The 21,241-nt window shown below is 47.6% G+C and overlaps 1 protein-coding gene across 1 annotated transcript in view; it reads right to left on the reverse strand.

The window, feature by feature from the left end:
• Reep5 (receptor accessory protein 5) overlaps positions 1–17,650 on the reverse strand; it is a 34,202-nt gene extending 16,552 nt beyond the window's left edge. The window contains exons 1-2 of the mRNA XM_052741840.1: positions 17,453–17,650; positions 16,585–16,678 (exon numbers count right to left, since the gene is read on the reverse strand). Of these exons, the coding sequence (XP_052597800.1) occupies positions 16,585–16,678; positions 17,453–17,570 (212 nt within the window). The 5' untranslated portion in view covers positions 17,571–17,650. The remainder of the gene's footprint in view (positions 1–16,584; positions 16,679–17,452) is intronic.
• Positions 17,651–21,241: the final 3,591 nt, after the last annotated feature.

Below are 21,241 nucleotides of genomic sequence, written 5' to 3' on the forward strand. Positions count from 1 at the left end.
CCTGAGCCTCTCCCAGCCCACAGGGGCTCAACAGTTGGTGCTGGGTGACTCCCTCCTTGTTGGCCCACCTCCTTGTTCAGGCTCCACAGTTGGGTTTGTTTGCTTGTTGAAACGAAGCTGAGAACTGAGGATGTTCCGAGGGCAGCACCAAACACACAGGAAGAAACCAGAGCTGGGATGGTCCTGAACCACCCACTCCTCTCCCTCCCAAACCAAACGTCATCAAGAGAGCAGAAAGCACTCCCTGACGCAGACTGACCAGGCTGCAAGTCTCAGGTGATAAAGAGGTACCCATCTGGGTGCAGCTGTAACACACTCTGCTCTGGTAGTGATGCTGACAGGAGAGGGGCAGGGGCATGCGGGCATTTCTTGTCCATCTGCTCAATTTTGCTCTGGATCTATAATTACTCTTAAAAACCAGCTACTTGGGGCTGGAGAGATGGCTCAGTGGTTAAGAGCACTGTTTGGTCTTCCAGAGGTCCTGAGTTCAATTCCCAGCAACCACATGGTGGCTCACAACCCTCTGTAATGAGATCTGGCGCCCTCTTCTGATCTGCACGTGTACATGTAGACAGAGCACTGTATACATAATAAATAAATAAATCTTTAAAAAAAAAACAGGCTACTTAAAAAGAAAATTCTGCTTACAAACTAGGCATCTTACATTATTACCATTATACTGTTTTTGTTTGGGATTTTGGGGTAGGTGTTGTTTACTTTCTTTGTTACTGTTTTGTTTTCTTTTCCAAGACAAACAGGTTTCTCTGAGTAGCCCTGGCTGTCCTGAAACTCACTCAGTAGACCAGGTTGGCCTCCAACTCAGATCCATCTCTGCCTCCAAGTGCTGGGATCAAAGGTGTGCACCACCCAGCAACTTTTTCTTTCTCTCTCTCTTTCTTTCTGCATCTTTTTTTTTTTTTTTTTTTTTTTTTTTTTTTTTTTTTTTTTTTTCCTGGAACTCACTTGGTAGCCCAGGCTGGCCTCGAACTCAGAGAGATCCTCCTGGCTCTGCCTCCCGAGTGCTGGGATTAAAGGCGTGCGCCACCACCACCCGGCTCTTTCTGCATCTTTAATAATGGTAAAATTATATGTGTTTCAAAGAACTGTTTAAAATAAGTTTCTAACAGATTTATTACCAGTACATGTTGGATTTGCATACCTACTTTACAAACCTATATACTTGGCTTTGTTTGTTTAGAGACACGGTCTCTGTGCAGCTCTAGCTGGCCTGGAACTCCGTATGTAGATCACAATGACCTTGAACTCACAGAGATCTGCCTGTCTCTGTGCTTACATATCTATATACTTAGGATCCTATAAAATGTCTTGGGTCAGGCTGGGCATGGTGGTGCACACCTTTAGTCCCAGCACTCAGGCAGAGGCAGGCATCCGAGTTTGAGGCCAGCATGGTCTACAAAGAGTTCCAGAACAGCAAGGATTACAGAGAAATCCTGTCTTGAAAAACAAACAAACAAACAAAAAGTCTTGGGTCAAAAGGTATGACAAGTGGAAAAAGTTTTAAAAGTATCAGGGGCCGGAACGATGGCTCAGCAGTTGAGAGAGCCTACTGGTCTTGCAGCTATACTACATCACAACCATCTGTAACTCACTGGGTCCTCACTTCCTCTCACTGCTAATGTTCAACACCGTGTTAGAAAAAGGAAAACATAACAACCCTGGGTCAGGTCCGTGAGGATGCACACTTGTAAGCCCAGTACTTGGGAGTCTGAAGCGGAAAAACGGAATTTGGGGCACAAAACCTATATGACAACTTTGAAAGGCATAAACACAGTGAAGCCAAAGGGTTAGCACAGGGCTATAATCCCAGCACTTGGGAGTCTGAGGTGAAGGATTACACCTCGAACGCAAGAATTATACAGCAGCTGTGTGAGATCTCAAAGCATGTTAGAACCTATGGGTGGGTCAGGGAGTCCAAGAGCTTGCTGCCTGGCCTAGCTGAGTTATGTTATGTGGCCTAGCCCACATAACAGAGTGAAAGAGCTGACTGCTACACATTGTACTGACTTCCACATGTGCGCTCTCTCTCTCTCTCTCTCTCTCTCTCTCTCTCTCTCTCTCTCTCTCTCTCTCTCACTCACTCACTCACACACACACACATACACACACACACACACACACACACACACAGAGAAATAAATGTTTAAAATGTAATGTAAAACACAGTAAAGCAAGGAACGCCTATGGGTGGTGAGGGCCTGAGGATCCAGGTCAGATTCAGCAACATACTGAATTCAAGTTAGCCTGGGCTGGATGAAAAACCTGTTTCAAAAAACTTTGTAAGTGGAAAATGTAATTTAGTGATTAAAAAAAACATTTATTTTTTACTTATCTATTTCTTTTACGTACTGTGTGTGAGTAGGTCAAGGCCACTGTCTCACCGGAGTTCCAGGAATTAAACTCTGGTTAAACTCCCCTCTTCCTCCCCACCCCACCCCGTTCTTTAGAGACAGGGTTCAGCTCTGTAGCCTGGGCTGGGCTGGAACCTGAGACTTTCTTACCTTAGCGTCCACAGGTGTGTGCCACCACCTTTTTTTAAAAGATCGGGTCTCATGTAGCCCAGGCTGGCCTCAAACGTGACATGTAGCCGAGGCTCTCTCTGAACTGATCTCCCGCCGAGCCCCATCTCTTAGGCTGTGATTGCAGGTGTGTGCGGTCACAGCTGGTTTTGTTTCAGCTGTTTTGATCAAGACGGAGCACATCTTTTCCTATGTGCACGCTCCTGTGGCTGACTATCTGGGGCCGGTCTCTAACTGGCACGAGGGAGCTCGTGTGTGGCACGGCGGTCACTGCACCGTCAAACCTTCACAGCAATGCTGCTGCTGCTGCATCAGAAATTCTAACAGCTCCAGGCCCCTCTCAGGCCCAGTGAAGTCTCCCAGACAGTGGCACACACTGTTCCTTCCTTCCTACTTGGTAACCATCCCTCGTGGCACACTCACAGCACTGTGTGTGGAATAACGGGCAGAGATGCCTTGACTGGGGAGGCCAGGCCCAGGAGATGAATCAGGGCCTCAACCCACTGTGGTGACCCCAGTGCCTTTGCTTGACAACCCCGAGACTCCTAACAGTTAGGGGGGTTCAGGCAGCACAGCCGTGACCCGTGACACGGGGGGGGAGGGAACTTTTGCCTGACGGCATAAGGACACATTTTCTAAGATGGTCTCTTTTTCCGGCTTCCCGAGCAGATGTTGCCTAGCATGTATGTGTGAGGCGCTGGCGCTGCATTCGACCCCAGCGTCACAAACCAATCACAACCGAAACCAAAGCAGAGGCAATGAGGAGGACCGCCTGCTCCCGCCGCAGACCACCAACCTCTGCACTCCCCTGCGCCCTCCACTCTGACCCGGGCTGTTCTTAGTCAGCACGCTACATTTTCAGGTTCACATGCCAACTGTGCAGCCTAGTCACTTCCTCCATGCCGAGTTCTCCCTTCAGGACACAGTCTCTCAGAGTAAGACAACAGCACTTGCAGCACAAGCAGGAGCCAGGGTGTGTCGTTTAGTGGTGTCACACTAGCAGGGCACACACAGGCCCCTGTCTGAGTCCCAGCCCCACAGGGCAGAAGTTTAAGCAATTTTAAATTACAATAAATAATATATGAATTAATGCTGCTCAACTTTTATCTAGTATTTTAGATTATAAAAATGTTATTATTTACATCATTAACAAAGTAAAACTAGCAAACAGGAAAAGTAGCTATGTGAAGAAAGGGCATGTTCTGTCTTAAGTATCTGTTGCAGCTGGAGTTTTTCTCTCCGGGTCCCACCAAGCCCCGGCACTCCTATAGCCCACTTATAAAATAAACATACAGACTCATATTATTTAAACTCCTCGGCCATTAGCTCAGGCCTATCATTGTCTAGTCTTACACTTAAACTCAGCCCATTTCTGTTAATCTATATGTCACCACGTGTTCCGTGGCTTTACCTGCTGCCTTTACATGCTGCTCCCTGGACAGCAGGCTGGCGTTTCCTCCTCTCCGCCTTCCTGTTCTCTCAATTCTCCTCTCTGCTAGTCCCGCCTATACTTCCTGCCTGGCTACTGGCCAATCAGTGTTTTATTTATCAATCAATCATCCACAGCAATCTGTATAGTAATTACTGAAACTTTCTTCATCTACCAATTCGGTTTCCTTGGAACAGACAATACATTCTCTTAAATATAGCTACCAATTAGGCACTTTACTTTTTAAAATTACATGTATTTAGCGCATGCGTGTGTGCGTATACCACAGCACACATATGAAGGTCAGAGGACAATTTTCAGGAGTCAGCTTTCTCCTTCTACCATACTGGTGCCGGGGTTGAATTCAGGTTGTCAAGCTTGGGGGTAAGTGCCTCTACCAGCTAAATTATCTCCATGTCCCACTTTTAACAACATGTTAGCTCTTTTAGACTTAAAGGTTATTCCTGCCCAGTGTGTACCTCAACATTTCCTCATGTCATTAAACTGAAAAATGTCAGCTTCCTATACTCAGTGGAGTACGTATGACCAAGCACGTTCTACCTATGGACTATACATAATGAAAGGTAAAGATAACACAGAAGACAAATCTAAATACTCACATATTTTAGTGCTGTCCATTCCTATGTCCTATATGCCACACGACATGCTGGAAACATAATTTATCAACAGGCTATACTAACGGCTTGATCTTCTTTACTTTGATATACTTTTTCTTAGAACAGTAGAGAAACAAGTGGATCACAGTTCCAGTTTGTTGGGTTTTTTTTTAATCCCCTCCATTAAATTTGTACTATGTGGATAATGTGAACTGGGTAGCCCACCTCAGAATACCAGCTGCACCTGACACTGGGCCAAGACTCTAAATGATTCTCAGTGATCTAAAATCACTTTTCTAAAAAGTTTCAGAGCCAGTGTGGTGGTACAAGCATGTGGCACCCAGGAGGCTGGGGTCAAAAGACCCCGAATTCAAAGCCAGTCTGTACGAAGTAGTGACACCCAAAATAAAGACTAATGCTCTTCCTAATAATTAGCCTGTACGTGTGTTTGCAGGAGAAGAAGTCTATCAGAGAGGCAGATTACAGAAAACAAGTGTCAGTGCAAACAAAAACTATGTGAGAAACGGACTGAAGCTCTTTTTGTCGCGCCTCCTATATGGTAGTCCGCATCAGGATGAAGCTGAGCATCTCCTTCCTACCGGCTGTCCGAAACGTGTCAAGGTGGATGATGAATGCGAACGTCATACATTCTATGAGAAGCCCTGGCCACGGGGCTGGGGGTGCTCTGGGTGAAGAGTGGAAGGGCCATGTGGTCCAAATCTGTGATGGGAACGACAAGCAAGGCATCTGACCCTCAGCAGAGGGCGCCTGCTGTGAGTCAGGGGCATTCTTGCTACAGACCAAGAAGAACCAGAGAGAGGAAGCCCCCGTCTGCTCAGGATACACTGTGGGTGCCAATCTGAGTGTTCTCAACCAGGTTCTCACAAGAAGGGGTGTATTCCTGGACTAGCAGATACTACTGTGGCTCAGTAGTCCCAAAGAACTGAAAGCTTTCAACCTCTCTAAAGAAGGTGATGTCCAACAACATGCTATGAGAAAGCCCTTAAGAAAGACGGTAAGAAGCCCAGGACCAAAGCACGCAGGAATCAGCGTCTTATTACTCCACGTGTCCTGTAACACAAACACGGACGCATTGCTCTGAAGAAACAATGCTCTAGGGAAAACACGGCAAAGGCCACAGAACATGCTTGACTTTTGGCGAGGATGAAGGAAGCCAAAGAACCCACCCCACCAGGAACAGATTACCACTGAGAGCTTCTACTGAGTCTGAGTCCGGTCAGAAAAAGTCTTTACCAGTGGCAAATAAATAATCAGACTTGGAGTCTCCGCCCCAGAAAAGAAGAAAAGAAAGTGGATTTAAAGTCCAAACCTTGTCAGTCCAAGTTAGTTTATTCTGCACAGAGACAATCTGTTCCACTGAACCAAGGCAGAAAAAAACCACAAGTCACACAAACTCACAACACTGAAGAATAAAATGTCACAGTTCTTTTCATCTTTGAATAAGGATGCTTTTGAGCAGATGGTTTAAGCATGGGGAAAAATGACAAGAAATAACAAAAATGAGTGAAGGGAAAAGGAAAGAAAGAAAATAGCATTTGGGAATGCTCGTAATTCTTAAATTGTCTAAGTTCCATGAGGTAAAGTTGGGAAATCTCAAGTATGACTAAGTCAGTTTTCCCTTGTACGCTAATAAAAAAACAACCCTGAATTCAGCCCTTACAGAATGCCTGCTCCTGTGGCTCTTTACACATAAGAACATTGAGTTTTATAAACGTAAGCTGGAGTCCAGCAAGATGGCTGAGGTGGCGCAGCCAGACAACCTGAGTTCCATCCCCTGAAGCCACCCACGAGTGAAACAGTGCTCATGACTGTAACCCCAGGCCCAGCACTCCAACCACAAGATGGAGGTGCAAACAGCACAATCAGATTGCTAGCTGCCCACATACAACACCCTGTCGGAAACAAGAGAAACCGCCACAAAACAGGGTCTGAGGGGAGGGGGCTGGAGCGCAGTGGCCAAGAGCTCTTCCTGCTCTTGCAGAGGACCTGGACGAGTCCAGCACCTACACCAGGTGACTCACAACTGCTTGTAACTCCAGCTCTAACACCTCTAGAGTCCTCAGACACCTGCACTCACACACGTATACAACCCACAAATACTGTCTCATATGCACACAAGTTCATACACACATATAATTTAAAACAATAAAGATAAACTTAAAAAAAAAACCAGAAATGTCCTCTGACCTCCACACATGTTCATTTGCTCTCTCCATACCCTCACTAAATACAAATAATTTTTTTAAGTTGGACTGTTTGCCCAGGGGTATCACACTGGTAATTATCAACTCCATATTAGCAGGCCTCTGAATTCTCACAGTTACATACTACATTACATGGTTCATGTGCCACTCAGCTACAATTCGGTACAATAAAGTAACAGGCTAACTTCAAAGCACAGACTACTGTCAAAGTCAATCACACCCATCACTAGCTCTTATCAAGTCAATTATATTAGCTAACTGCCAAGTACGTCTGTTAAACAACAGACAGACAGACAGACAAGGATGCGCTGCTGATGAAGAACCGAGGGAAACCTGAATCTTTGGAGGAAAGCAGTGCTCCCGGCACGCATCTCGGAGTTCAAGGTTGATCCTTAGACGCTTGAATTCAGAGAATCCCAATCACAATGTTGGTCATGCTTCTCATCACAGCAGACACAAGAATCCCTAACACAGCAACCCAGTTTTCCTATCACCAGTGCTGCACATAAGAGGCATTTCAGGGGGCTGGAGAGGTGGCTCAGTGGTTAAGAGCACTGGCTGCTAGGGCAGAGGATCCAAGTTCAATCCCAGCACCTACCTGACAACTCAAGACAGTCTATATCTCCAGTTTGGGGGACCTGCCACCCTCTTCCTGTTTCTGTGGGCACCAGGCACACACGCTGTATACATACATACATGCAAGCAAAACATTAATACACATAAAATAAAAAGTTTTCTTAAAAAAAATGACATTTTAAAGCCTATGAACTATTTTGCTCCTATTCAAATAAGGGAATTTTTTTTCCTTCTTCCTAGGAAAATAAGAAGGTAAACAACTATGGGTCGCCACAGCTTTCATTTTGGTGGGTGTGGAGACCTATAGAGGTTTCCTAGTGAGAACTTACTCCAGGGTCCGAGAATCTGAGCTTACTTTACCTAGCAGGGCTGCATAAGGGGATGATTTGACCACTGGTGTGGTTACCAGGTGTTTGGAAAGGTCTACACTTGGCTGTGCTTTGGTCTAGCAAGGGGAGGTCTTTTGCCCCACCCCTTGGCATTGTTACAAAAAGTCCTTTTGAAGAGGCAGAGGGGGCTGTGTTTTGATCCAGAACCTTCCGAAGCGATCCTGTGTTTCTTTTTCCTCTTCGTTATCTTTCTATCTACAAGTTTCTTATCTCTCCCTCCTCCTCATAGGAACCCATTTTAAAAGGTGGGAGCTGGCCTCTCACAGGAGGGAAGGTCACAGGGTCTCTCTATGTAGCCCTGTCCTGGCTGTCCTGGAACTCACTCTGTAGCCCAGGCTGGCCTCAAACTCACAGAGCTCTGCCTGCCTCTGCCTCCCGAGTGCTGGGATTAAAGGCATGCGCCACCACTGCCAAGGTCTCCCTTTGCTGTTGTTTTTGTTGCTTTGTTTCCAGTGAAGAACATATGTGTTTTCAAAGCAAGAGATAAGACCAAGAGAACAAGAAAGGCTAACAACAGAGTGAGTCACACAATACAACTAACTTACTTATTTACTGTTTATACTATGTACCACACACCAAACAAAACAACACAAATGAGATGGGCAGTATTTAGTAAGTGTCTTACCTGTGTGAAACTATCTTCTCAGTCAACTGCACAAAACAATGAAAAATGTAACTTGTTCCTTTAATCTTTAAAGTTCTTATGACTTGTTGCTTGTGGGGTGGGGGTTGTTTTGTGCTACAGTGCACATGTGAGGGTCAGAACACAAGAGTCTGCTCTCCTCCCACCACGTGGGTCGTAGGGACTGAACTCAGGGCACCAGACTTGGAGGCAGGTGCCTTTATCTGCTTTTTAATACTCTCCCTAAAGGCTCCAATAGCCAACTTAATAACTCACACTGTGTAAGTGAGCCCACAGCAACTCCTACCAGTACCACCATTGTCAATACAACCAAAGGCTTTACAACTAATATCTGTGTCAGGGATGGTATCATAACGTTAACTTCAGCCAAGTAGGATGGTACGTGCCTAAAGTCCCAGGACAGAAGAGCAGAGGCCGGGGGATGATGAGTTCTAGACCAGCCCCAATTACTTATTGAGACTGGTCTCATAAAGCCAGGTTCTGGGATGTCTGTCAACAGTGGAGTGCATGCACAGCGGGAGGCCCTGGGTGCATCCCCAGCGCTGTGGTAAATTAAAGCTACATGACAGGGAACCGACAGAAGTTAATAGTAATTTTAGCTCGTGTTCACAAAACACAGCAAATGCCTCCATGTGCCGGTATGGGCAGGGGGGACCTTATCTGAGACATAGGAGGACATTCTGCACAAAGCTAATGTGTTCACAGAGCTGACTTAATAAAAGAATTAACACAGTTCAATTTTCTTCACTACATAAGGTCACCACATGAAGCTACAGGACACGTGAAAGGGCCATCTAACTAAACGGCCATCTAACTAAGGGAAGCAGCATCTAACTAAAATCCAGATGAGGGAGCCAGACTCCTTGGGCTGGCTCACCAGTTCCCACCCACTGACTGCAAAGCCGTGATCCAGGTACTGTTACTTCCGCCCCATCTGTAAAAGTGGGAATTACCGTAGCATTTACATAATAGGATTGTTATGAACATAAATGAGCCATATCTGTAAAGCCCTTAGACAAAGATACATGCAGTTTTCAGCTAAATAAAATGGTACACAAGTGTCCAGCATCTTGGTGAAGACAAAATTCTTGGGGCTGGAGAGATGGTTCAGCAGTTGAGAGCTCATATTGCTCTTGCAGAGGATCAGAGTTCAATTTCTAGCCCCCTCGGATGGCTCACAGTCACCTGGAACTCCAGCTTCGGGTGGTCCAACACCTCTGGCCTCTTCGGACACCCACTCATGTTCATATACCCCCCTCCCCGCCCCGGACACACAATTAATAAAAACAAATCTTTTCAGAAAAAAAAAACCATCTTCTTCTTTTTTGAGAGATGGTCTCACCCTGGCTGGCTTAGAATTCACTATATAGAACAGGATGGCCTTGGACTCACAGAGCTCTGCCTGCCTCTGCCTTCACAGTGCTAGAATAAAAGGAATATGCCACCATGCCCAGAAAAAATAAAATTCTTTATACTGGTGCCTCATTTAAACTGAGCTGGAGAACATTAAAAAAAAACAAAGTAACATGTCTCTGAGGTGGAGGTGAGATTTCAAAACTTTTAAATACAGATGCCATAGTGATGAACTGTAAACATGTTTACAGTTTGGAAGATTAGCACTAACATGCCTAAAGGTGCTGTTACATTCCTGTGTTACTACAGGCTGGCTCCAGATCAAACCTGGCCACTGTATAACCTTGGGAAACACGGCATCTCTATCTCCTCCTCTCTCTGTGCGTGCGCGTGCGTGTGCGTGTGGCCATCCCTGGACTATCATTTCTCTTTCCTCAACTTCCTTCTTTTGTTTTTTCTTTGGGGTCAAGCAGAGTCTCAGGCTGGCCTCGAACTTGCCATGCAGCTGAGCATAACCTTGAACTCCTGATATTCCACCTCCATTTTCTAAGTGCTAGGATGACAGGTGTGTGCTGCCCGTGCTGACCACAGAATGTCATTTCAAACCAAAAGGAGCTGTGGATCAGCGCAGTGGAAGTGTGCTTCAGTAGCACAAGGCCTGTGCTCAACCCCTTACCCTACAGAAAACAAACTGAAACACACTCAACACCAAAGGACTGTGATAGCTGCTGACCTCTAAGGCTGAATTCTGACAACTGTGGGAAGGCAGCAGCCTGATTTTCCTAAGCACATATGAAACAGACGGAGAGAAAGACATAGATGTTTGTGCAGAATTTTAAACCAAAAGCTTTCTGAGTATGGCAGAAGACCAGCCCTCCCCTTTCTTCCTACTGCAGGGCAGGAAAAAGAATGGAAAATCAAGCCATTAGCCTCTGCCTCACAATTCCACTGTACAAAGAAGCAGGGACAGGATTCGTGCCCCTGGCTGAACCAGCACCAAACCGGCCACACTGCCCAAGGGTCCCCACAGGTCGCATGCACGGGCTTTGTGCATGAAGGTGCAGAATACCATTCTCTGCTGGTCTCAGGGCCTCTTAACTGAGCATTGCCATTAAAGGCAGGGCCACACTGAGTCACAAAAGCCGCAAAGCACAGGATTCCACCTTGTGAAATGCCCAGAGCAGATCCGCTGGGACAGAATGTCAGCTAAGGGCTCCCGGGAATGACTATTAATGATTTGCTTTTAGAGGTGACAAAAATGTTTCGAATTAGACAGGAGATGTCTGCACAGGTCTGGGGACATGCTGGCCATGGAAGTGTACCCTGGCCTATGGGGGAAGATGTGGGTCCGTCCTTCTAAGAGGTTCTATTTTTGTCTGTAGTGACAGAGGGAAGGGGATGAAGGCGAATCTGTCAACAGTTCATGGTAACAAAAAGGGCTGGAACTGGCTTTCAGATACCTACACAGGGCGGCCGAAGTATACAGGAACACAGACTCATCACTGTTTCCACGCACCAGCAGTCAGGGAGTCCTGCCCTGGGGCCAGATGCACCTGAGCCTCACCCGTGAATTTCTCAAGGGGGTAGTAATGGAAAAAGGCAGGAGGCCAAATAAGCTTTTCCAAATTTCATCTCCACACCCTGCAATCTCTAGGCCCAATACTGACCTTTAGATGCCACTGGTCTGCCCCTTCCTGTAAGGGCACAGGGGAGGAGACAGCCCTGGTCTGCCCCTTCCTGTAAGGGCACAGGGGAGGAGATAGCAGGAACAAAGCCGAAAGGCAAGGAAAGAAGGAAATAAATTCTGGCAGACCTTCGGCAAGATCACCAATCCAGGGGTCTCAGCAGCCATTTACATTCTACCTGGGAAGTCCTATCATGTGACCCCTTATTTCAACCCTCTCCGGCACAATTAGAAAAATACAGCCATCTGGGGGGAAAGGCCACTGCATTCACGGTCAGCTTTGCCCGCTGCAGACCAGCAGCCCTTGGGAACCTCCCTCAGCCTTCTTCCCTCTCAGGCTGCTGCTGCTGCCTCAGGCCATGGCCCACTCGGCTTCCTCTGCCAGGCTGGCTCCAGCTCGTTCCTAAGGTCTTACACAGCAATGCAGATAAATATCCAGAGAGCCTTTCCTGTTCCTCTTGACCACACAGCTGCCTGACTCTTTCTTTGGGAGTTCACCATTCTGTCACTACTTTACCTATTTTTCCCACCTGCTCACCAGCGGACTGCTGCAAAGGGACCGTGTCCCTCTCATCGCCACATCTAAAGGGCTATACCAGCAGCGGGTATACGGCTGACGTGGACATCTGCTAAGCAGATGAGCCTCCGTTTTGAAGAGTAACTATCCCGGGGAATGAAGAGAACAGTGAGGTTTGGAAACGGGGAGGCTGAGTGAAGACAATGGCTAGGGGCGGAATTTCAGTGACCCCAAATCGGTTTGGTGGAACCCAATACCCGATGTGACAGTTCTAAGAGATGGGACCTGCAGGAGGTGATTAGGTTGTAAGTGCTCTGCCTGATGTGAGTGGCTCGAGGGTGCCTGCTCGCCTCTTCTGCCTCGTGACCACACCACAGGTTGGTGCCATTTCCGAAGCAGACAACGGTTATCAGATCACCAACTCAGCTGGCAGCTTGGTCTTGGAATTCTCAGCCTTCAGAAGTCAGAACAAAAATGTCCTCACTCATAAATCACCTGCTGTTACATGAGCCCAACCAGACAGAGACATGCAGAAACCATGGTGGTGGTGGTGGTGTGTGTGTGTGAATATGGGTATGGTGTATGCACTTAAGTGTGTGGGTTTGTGTCTGTGTGTGCCCTTGTAGAGGCCAGAGAAGGATGTGTGCCCTCCTCTACATCTCCATATCGCTTCCTTGAGACAGAGCCTCTAAGTGAATCAGAAGCTCGCTGTTTCAGCTAGACTGACTGGCCAATGAGCTCCTGGGATGTGCCTCCCTGACCCCAGCAATGGGGATACAAGCACACACACACATGCCCAGCTCTGTATGTGGGCACTGTGTACTCATGTTTGCCCAGCAAGCACTCTGACCCACTGAGACGTCTCCCCAACCCCAGCAAACAATGGTCTAAGCACTACTCAAAACCACCATTGTTAAGGACCTTCTTTCTTTTGAAAAACTGTACAATCACAATAATCATGGCTAAACAATGAACAGACTTAATTAAATTAATGTTGGCTGCCTGAATGTTTACTGACTGGGGTCTGTATGCTTTTTACTGTGTACAAATCCCATTTTTTCTTGAACCTCCTACACAGAGCAGAGCACTGAGGACGTCTCTAGACTACTCTCGGGAACAGAAGGCTATTTTCCCCCCCTCTTGTCCAGTCTTCACACTTAAAGGGCACTTGTGTGGTGGTTACTATTGCCATGCTATACCAGAGGCTCTCAACACTCTCTGCACGTTATAATCCTTTAAAAAGTATGAAAGACTGACAGGCCTTTCAAAACCCCCAAGCCCAGGCTATACCCAGACCGATCAGATCAGAACCTATGGGGGAAAGACCCAGACAGCTGTCAGTATTTTTTTAGGCCTCTCCAATGACTCCAGTGGTTACCCAAGTCACAGAATCCTAGGCTGACTTTAAAGACAAGAGTTGGACCTACAGAAAGGCCAGCCTCATCCACACAAACTCCACTTAATATTACTTTCTGAAGTTTTGCTTAAATCATTAAATGTCCTTTATTACATGTGTTTTTCTCTTACTAAAATGTACTACAAAGGTCACTTTGCCTCAGAATATAAAAACTGAAAAGAAAATAAAGCCTATGCACTTATTGACCACATTCTAAAGCCTCGAAAATCTACCCCCCTCTGCTACTTAGAAATGACCAGTCTACCATTACAACTTCTAGCAACAAACAGAAATACCGAACATCTGGTAAGTAAAAAAAAAAAAGTCAATAATCTGTAGACCATGTAGACAATGAATGAATACACAAAGAAATAATAAGGCTGAAAATGGCAACTTAAAAATCACTTTGACAGCCAGGAGTACACAAAGAAACACTGTCTCAGAAAAAAAAAAAAATCACTTTGAATATGACTGAAAATAGTCTAGCCTAGGATTACTTCTAGACAAGGAAATACATAACCTAGTTCTGGCCTCACTTTTGGTCACATGCACTTGTACATGTGCATGGACCTACATGTTCCACCCAAAACAGACCTTTTTTTTTTTGAGACAGTCTCACAATATAGCTTGGAACTCACTATGTAGACCAGGCTGGCCTTGAACTCACTAAGATCCTCCTGCTTCTGCCTCCCAAGTGCTGGGATTAAGGGTATGAACCACCACGCCCAGTTTAGAAACAGACTTTTTTAATCTTTTAAAATTTTATTTAGTATGTTTAAATATTTTGCCTGCATATATGTATGCATGTGTACCATGCCCATGCCTGATGTCTGTGGAGGACAGAGGAGAGCAATGAGTCCCCTGGAACTGGAGTTACAGGCAGTTTTGAGCCGTATCAGGGTGCTGGGAGCCAAACCTGGGTCCTCTGTAAGAGCAGCAAGTGCTCTTTATTGCTGAGAAGGCTCTCCAGCCCCAAGAAACAGACTTAACTCTCTACAGCTCGCATAAATAATGTACTCATGCCAACAAAGAAGTTAGTTACATTTATCACACAATTATGTATCAAGTAGCACTGATGTAGGAAAACAGGTTATTATGTCATCAAGGTCTTAAAAACTCCATATTCTTGGGGAAGGCGGGACTCAATGGGAGAAGGCTTGCTGCCAACCTGGTGGAAGGAGAGAAACAACTCTAAGACACACACTGAAAATGCTTCACAAAGTTCCCTTTTTAAAAGAATTCCAAGTGAAATACCCAGAGTCAGAGAGAGAGTGTGCACTACAAGGTAACTTTGTTACTGCACAGGGAGCTATTCTGAACAAGGTTGCTATCAGCATTTAACATCAACTATCACTAAAGGGCTCTCTCTACCTTTACCACAGTGAAAGCCAAACCAATCCTCCGCGTCTGCCTTAGTGATCCTCCATACTATCATCACAGAAGCCAGGCAGTGCATTAGCAGGTAATGCCCGGAGAGCAAAAGCCCTGCCCAGCTTGACGTCTGAGGGTCTCCAACTCCACAAGCAAGCTCGTCACATCAGCAGCTGGCCTTTATCCAGAACAACTAACTTCTAAAACCAAATTCGCAGAGCTACCTGTGGTGGCACTGCCTACAATCCTAGCACTGGGGAGACAGAGGCAGGGGCCCTGATCAGAAGTTTGAGGCTATCCTCGGCTACATGACAAGTCTGAGGCCAGCCTGAGCTATTTGAGACTGTCTCAAAAATGAAACAAAACAAAACAATAAAAACATTTTCTCCCTCCTCGCATATTCTAAGTTCCAATCCGGCCAATGATAGTCACATGGTATAATGATATTATCTGTGTCTTGACCTCCCACTGAAATGTTTTCACCCTTTATTTTTATTACTATGGTTGAGAAGTTTCAGAAATCGAATGGATGAAACCCACCAACTTTATTATAGTATAAAATAAAATTCATTTGTGGAGAGAAGAGCAATTCTGATTGCTCAGAAAAATGATAAATTATAAAATGTCTTCAAAAATAAACATTAAGTTATAAAATAAATAATACTTATTAGATCCTAATGTTGTGATTCATTTTCTCATTACACGAATAATTTAACCATGGAGCTGTGTCATGTATTTTATAAGGTTTGTTATGGTGCTTCCAAATTTGCTTTTGATATTTGGCCTTGGGGCCGGAGAGATGGCTCAGCAGTTCCGAGGACTGGCTGCTCTTCCAGAGGACCCAGGGTTGATTCCCAGAACCCACAGGCTGACTCACAACTGTACAAAACTCCAGTTCCAGGGAATCCACCACCCTTTTCTGGCCTCCTCCAGTGCCAGGCACACATATGGTGCCCAGACATAGGCATAACACCCATACACAAAAAAAAATTGAATTTTAAAATGAAAAGAAAAAAAAGCCTTAAATTTCTGTCATTATGACCTTTACTCATCTGTGGTGGGAAGCAGCAGGCCAATGGCATGGAGGCATGGAGAAGAGACAGGGAACCTGGAGGGGTCACTTCCTCTCCTACCATGTGGGTGGCCAGGACTGAACTCAGGTTGTCAGTCTTGGTGGCAAACAGCAAACCATTGAGCCGTCTCAGTGGTCCAATAATTAGCCTTTTTTAAAAATCAAAAAGCTAAGCCAGGCTGGTGACTCACGTCTGTAATCCCAGCACTAGGAAAGCTAAGGTTAGGTGAGGTCAGCCTTTGCTACAAAACAAAAACAAAAACAAAAACAAAAACAAAAAAAACGAGTGTTAGGCCAGTCAGGGCTACAGTGTGAGAGCCGGGTTCAAATAAAGCAAGCCCAAAGTCTTCACCTGCCCTGAATAGAACTCTGAATCAAGAAAGTTCTAACTTTCTTAATTGGGTTTTACCGTGTACAAAAACATATGGTAGAAATCCCCGTAAGTCATCAATGGGGCGCAGGTCACTCCCGATAGCTGTTTCAGTCCGTCAGCCAGAAAGTGGAGGACTGGGCTCCACCACATTCTGTGCGGCCTGGATAAGGTCAACTCCTTGTCAGTATAATCTGATAAAAAATACAACACCCTTTGGCCAGCTGACAGGAGATCGGAGAACAAGTTAAGGCTCCCAAATGTGTAACCTTAAGCAGTCAGGACGTTAACTTTAAGGCGCTCCGACTTGGGTCTCAAGAACCTGGGCTAAACAGCCCACAAGCCCTGAACGTGGAGGGCGGTGGAGGGGGCAGAACGGGGCGGTGGAGGGGGCGAGCCACTTACGAGATGTAGGCTGGGTATCCGAAACCTATCAGGTTGCAGAGGAGAGAGGCTCCATAACCGAACACCAGATACAAGGCCACCAGTCCGATGACACCTGGAGAGAGAAGCGGGTTGGGTGACCGGGCAGACATTCTAAAGACAGTCCCCGCCCACACCCACACTTCGAGGTTAGGCCTTTCCTAGGCGTTTTCCTCCGGCCTCGATTACCGGAGAGAAACCGACCACAAGGAGGTCCGGTCTGCCCGTCGATCGGGCGCCCTTTGGGTTGGGGACACTGGGGAGTCCGCCGCCTCTCCTCCCTGGGCAGGGCCCTCCTAGGCTGGGCATACTGAGCAGTCCCCTGCCTCAACTCTTTGAACCGGGCCCGCCTAGGTTAAGCATACCCGTACAATCCCCTGCCTCAACTCTATGGACAGGGTCCGCAGGGCCGAGCATAGCGAGCAATCCCCCGGCCTCAACACCCCGCGGGGGGCGGGGAAGGGGGGGGAGGCCCGCCTGGACTGGGCATCCAGGGCAGTCCCCTGCCTCCCCTTCTTCCCAGCTGGCCCGCGCGGTGCACCGGCCGGGAAGCCCCGCTCGGCCAGCCCCCGGGCGAGCGCGGATTGTCCACGCGAGGCCGGGCTGCCGAGGGCTCCGGGAGGTGAAGGGCGGCCTCCACCCCGCGGGACCCCGCGGGACCCCGCGGGACCCCGCGGCTCCTCGGACGCTCGCGGTCGGCAGAGGCGACACGTCAGCGCCCCCGCGTCCCCGCAGCCCGCGCGCGGCGCCCAGGCCCCGGCTCCACGCGCCAGGGGCCTCCCGGCCGCCCTCCGGCCGCGCCCCGCGCCGCTCTCGGGGTGGGGTGGGGGGCGCCCCCGCCGCCGCTCACCGAGCGCGATGAAGCTCCGGTTCACTCCGGTCTTGGCCTCGAGCTTGGCCAGGAGGTCGGTCACGCAGTTCTTCTCGTGCAGGAACCGGTCGAACCTCTCCCTCATGGCTGCGGACATGGCTGGGCCGTTCGCGCCGCCCGGGATGCTCGGCAGCCGGCTGGACGCGGAACCCAGCTGACCGGGGCGGGGCGGGGCGGGGCGGGGGCGGGCGGCACCGCGGCGCGGGCACGAGGTTCCCGGGAGCGCGCCCCGCGCTCGCCCCCGCCCTGCTGGCGCCGTTCCCGCCTCGCCCCCGCCCTGCTCTCCCCGCAGCTGCCACGCCCGGGCTGGGCCAACGCCCTGGCAGCGAGGGGGCTCCCCCTTCCCCCCCTGTAAACGGCAGGAGGTTCCTGGTGCCCGCCTGACTTTTTACAATCCACACGGTGCCAAAAGACAGGAGAGGGGAGGGTGACCTTGATGTCTGCAACGGAGCAAGACTAGTTTGATGGATACACTCCGGAGCTAAACCTAGGAAGGCATTTTTAACCTAAAAATGGAAATGGGTGACGGTCCTCAATGAAGTCTGGGGGCAGGCCCGCTTCCCTCCTGTGCCAGGACTCAGCATAGTTTTGAAAACTCCCCTGGAGGAAGCTCACATGCCCTCCTCTGGGGCACACTGTTTTCAAGCTCTGCAGTTAAACCTCCTGGTGTTGCCTGGAGGTCTAAGGGAAGGGGAATGTTTCCACGGTGGAGGTGGCAATCTTCAGTTCCCTAAAAGCACGGTTGTCCTGAAGAAGAGGTGGGCCCGGAGTATAAGCCTTAAGAGCACTCTCTAGTTACCCAGCGTGGGGTGACGTCCCAAACTCCTCCTCCATCTAAACCTAGGCTCCAGTGGTCTTTCACCCATATTCCTTCAGAACACTCCTGAAATCGCCCTTTCTCCCACTCCTGCCAAGCTTTCTTTATTGCATAAGACTCAAAGGCCTTCAGTGGCAACGTAGAATCCCATTTCTCAGGAGAGGATGAGAGGTCCCGTGCACAAACTAACCCCAACCATTCTTTGTCCTGCACCTCCACTTCCAGACTTAGTTCCCATACTGTCTTTTTTTGGTCCCATTTTCCTTATCTGCAAGCTCCTTCTCCAATTTTTCCATGAGGGTCTTAAATCAACTCTCTCAGCTGCCCCCACCAATATCCAGTTAATCATTGACGAAATTGAACCATAATGTTAATAGCATTATTATAATAGCACCCACACCCAGCTCTCCATTAGCCTGTAATTAATTCTCAGTGTTGCAGTCAGAGGAACAAAATGTGGGTCAAAGCTAGGCACGGCTTTGCATAACTGTAATCCCAGCTCTTGGAAGATGAGGCAGGAGGATCAGTAGTTGAAAGATAGCCTCAGCTATATAGGGAGTTTGAGGCCAGCCTGAGCTACTCGAGACCCTTTTGAAAAGCAAACAGAACTAGGGAAATGGCCCAGGGGTTAGGAGCACCTCCTGCTCTTGCAGAGGATGAAGTTTAGTTCCCAGCACCAGCTTATATCTCTTGTTCCAGGGGATCCAGGCCTTCTTCTGGAGTCTGTGGACACCTACACTCACAAGCACACACAAATGCAAATAATTAAAAATAAATCTAAAAACAAAGAAAAAGAAATCTCATTGTTTCCAGAATAAAACTCTGAAAACAGTAACAATAAAAGTGAGCCACATTGTGCTGTGTCTGTCCTTAACCCTCGGGTGACTTTTTGTTTTCTAAAGAATGGCCTCATACTAGGCAGATGGCCCAACCAAAAAGGTGCTTGCCAGGCAAGCATAAGGTAAAAAGACGTGTGTGACAACATCCGTATCTCCTCACTGCTGAGGGAGCTTGCTGGAGCTTGTTGGCCAGCCAGCTTACTGAACTGGTGAGCACCAGGATCAGTGAGAGAGTCTACCTCAAAATAAGACAGCAAAGAGCTGAGGAAGACATGGAATATCAAGAGCAGATGCTGACCCCTGTCCTCCAGACACCTTGTACACCTGTGCCTGCTGTGTGTAATGCAGTGGTTGGAACGAGGAATGTTCCCCGCAGGCTCGTGTATCAACTCTTGGTCCCCATTTGGGTGCTAAAATTGAATGAGAGAAATATTACCTAAGCTTTGCCTTTAGATAATTGTAGTCAGACTGGAGAAGCAGGAGACCCTTAGCTCATGCAGTCGCCACAAACTTTTCATAGATGAGAAAAGACGTAACACAGAAGAGCCCACACACACTCCTATTTATCCAGTATGCTTTGTTCTGGTGCCAGGGTGTTAGGCCTGGGACCCGGAGACCACATTGCAGTCTAGAAAGGCTGGGAGAAGGTGGAGAAGGCTCGGCCCAGGCAGGAGCAGGTTGACTCTGGCGGGTCCTAGGAAGGAAGTCGACTTGACATGGGGTGACTCGAGTGCTGTTGTGACCCCTTCCTTGAAGTGGACAGGTTTCTCCTGGGGAACTGTGATAGGGATGTTTTTTTGCAGGATAAGAGGATTTGAAGTCATTTCCTTCTGTGTCAGGAGGAGGTGGAGCGTAATTTGCTGGATAATCTTTACTAAGCACCCATTCATTCGTAGGTCCTTTATTGTCACCTGACATCCATGAGACAACCAGCTTTTGCAGAAGACCCTCAGCAAAGTCAGCAACGTCTGAGAGGCCCCATGCTGGACCGGATGGAGGCGAATGGGGAGGCTGAATGCAGTGTAGGAAATAGTATTCTTCAGTGGTCACAGGCACACACACAAAGGCATGAAAGTGAGAGAACTTGGGAAGAAGAAGGGGTTTGGGGGGAGAGGGGAAGAGATAAGAGAGGGTAATGGGGGAAACTTTCGTCAAAGAATATTTCTTATATGTATGAAATTATAAGAGAATAAATGAAAACTTTAAAGTATTATTTAAAGAAATAAAACGTAGCTGAACATGGTGGCATACTGGCAAACCCAGAATTTGGAAGGTAGAGGCAGGAGGATCAGAAGCTTAAAGTCATTCTCTTTGGCTAGCCTGGGCTACTTGAGGCTATCTCAAAAAAAGACAAGACAGGGCTAGCAAGATGGCTCAGGTGGTAAAGACCTTGCCACTAGGCCTGATGACCAGAATTGGATCCCTGGAGCCCTCATATGAGAGAACCGAATCCATAAAGTTACCCTCTGACCTCCACACACTTATATGGCCTGCATGCCCCCTCAATCATACACATACCACTAATAAAAATTTTCTTTAAAATATTAAAAGTAAAAATTACCATGCTTCATTGAATATGTTGGAATAAAGTCATTTTCCTCATTTATCTTATTTTACACATTTTCTATTGAAAATATAGGCAAAGCTTTGTACTATATTTTTCCACTTATCAAATAGAAAGTTACGTTTTAGAAAGTCGAGAACAAACCAACACGAGAATATCCTCTAGTTCAGCTAAGGTATTTTTGTTCCAGATGCACTGCCGTATGTCATGGCTGTTGCTTACAAATCTGCAGGTTTTTTCCCACTGGGCACGAAACTGTCCTTTAGCTCATCCTTTCGTGTCTTGGTTGCGCCTGCACAGGGGCCATCCAGCAAAAACAAGTCACTGGCAGATTGTTGCTCCGGGATCATGACTGGTCCTTCTAGTCTGGGTAAACCCTGCGTTTAGATTTCCTCCTTGACTGCAAAGGTTAGCCTGGATTTGCAATTTTGACCGCCTCCTCCATGCCCCCGGGACGTGTGGTACAGGTAGGTCACTGTGTCCACGGGTACAGTGCCTGTGCCGAGGCCGGAGGACAGCCTCAAGGGTCTTACTGCCTCACTGTCACT

This window comes from Peromyscus californicus, unplaced genomic scaffold, assembly GCF_007827085.1.
Source record: "Peromyscus californicus insignis strain IS unplaced genomic scaffold, ASM782708v3 Scaffold_17__1_contigs__length_78620276, whole genome shotgun sequence".
Lineage (NCBI taxonomy): Eukaryota > Metazoa > Chordata > Mammalia > Rodentia > Cricetidae > Peromyscus > Peromyscus californicus.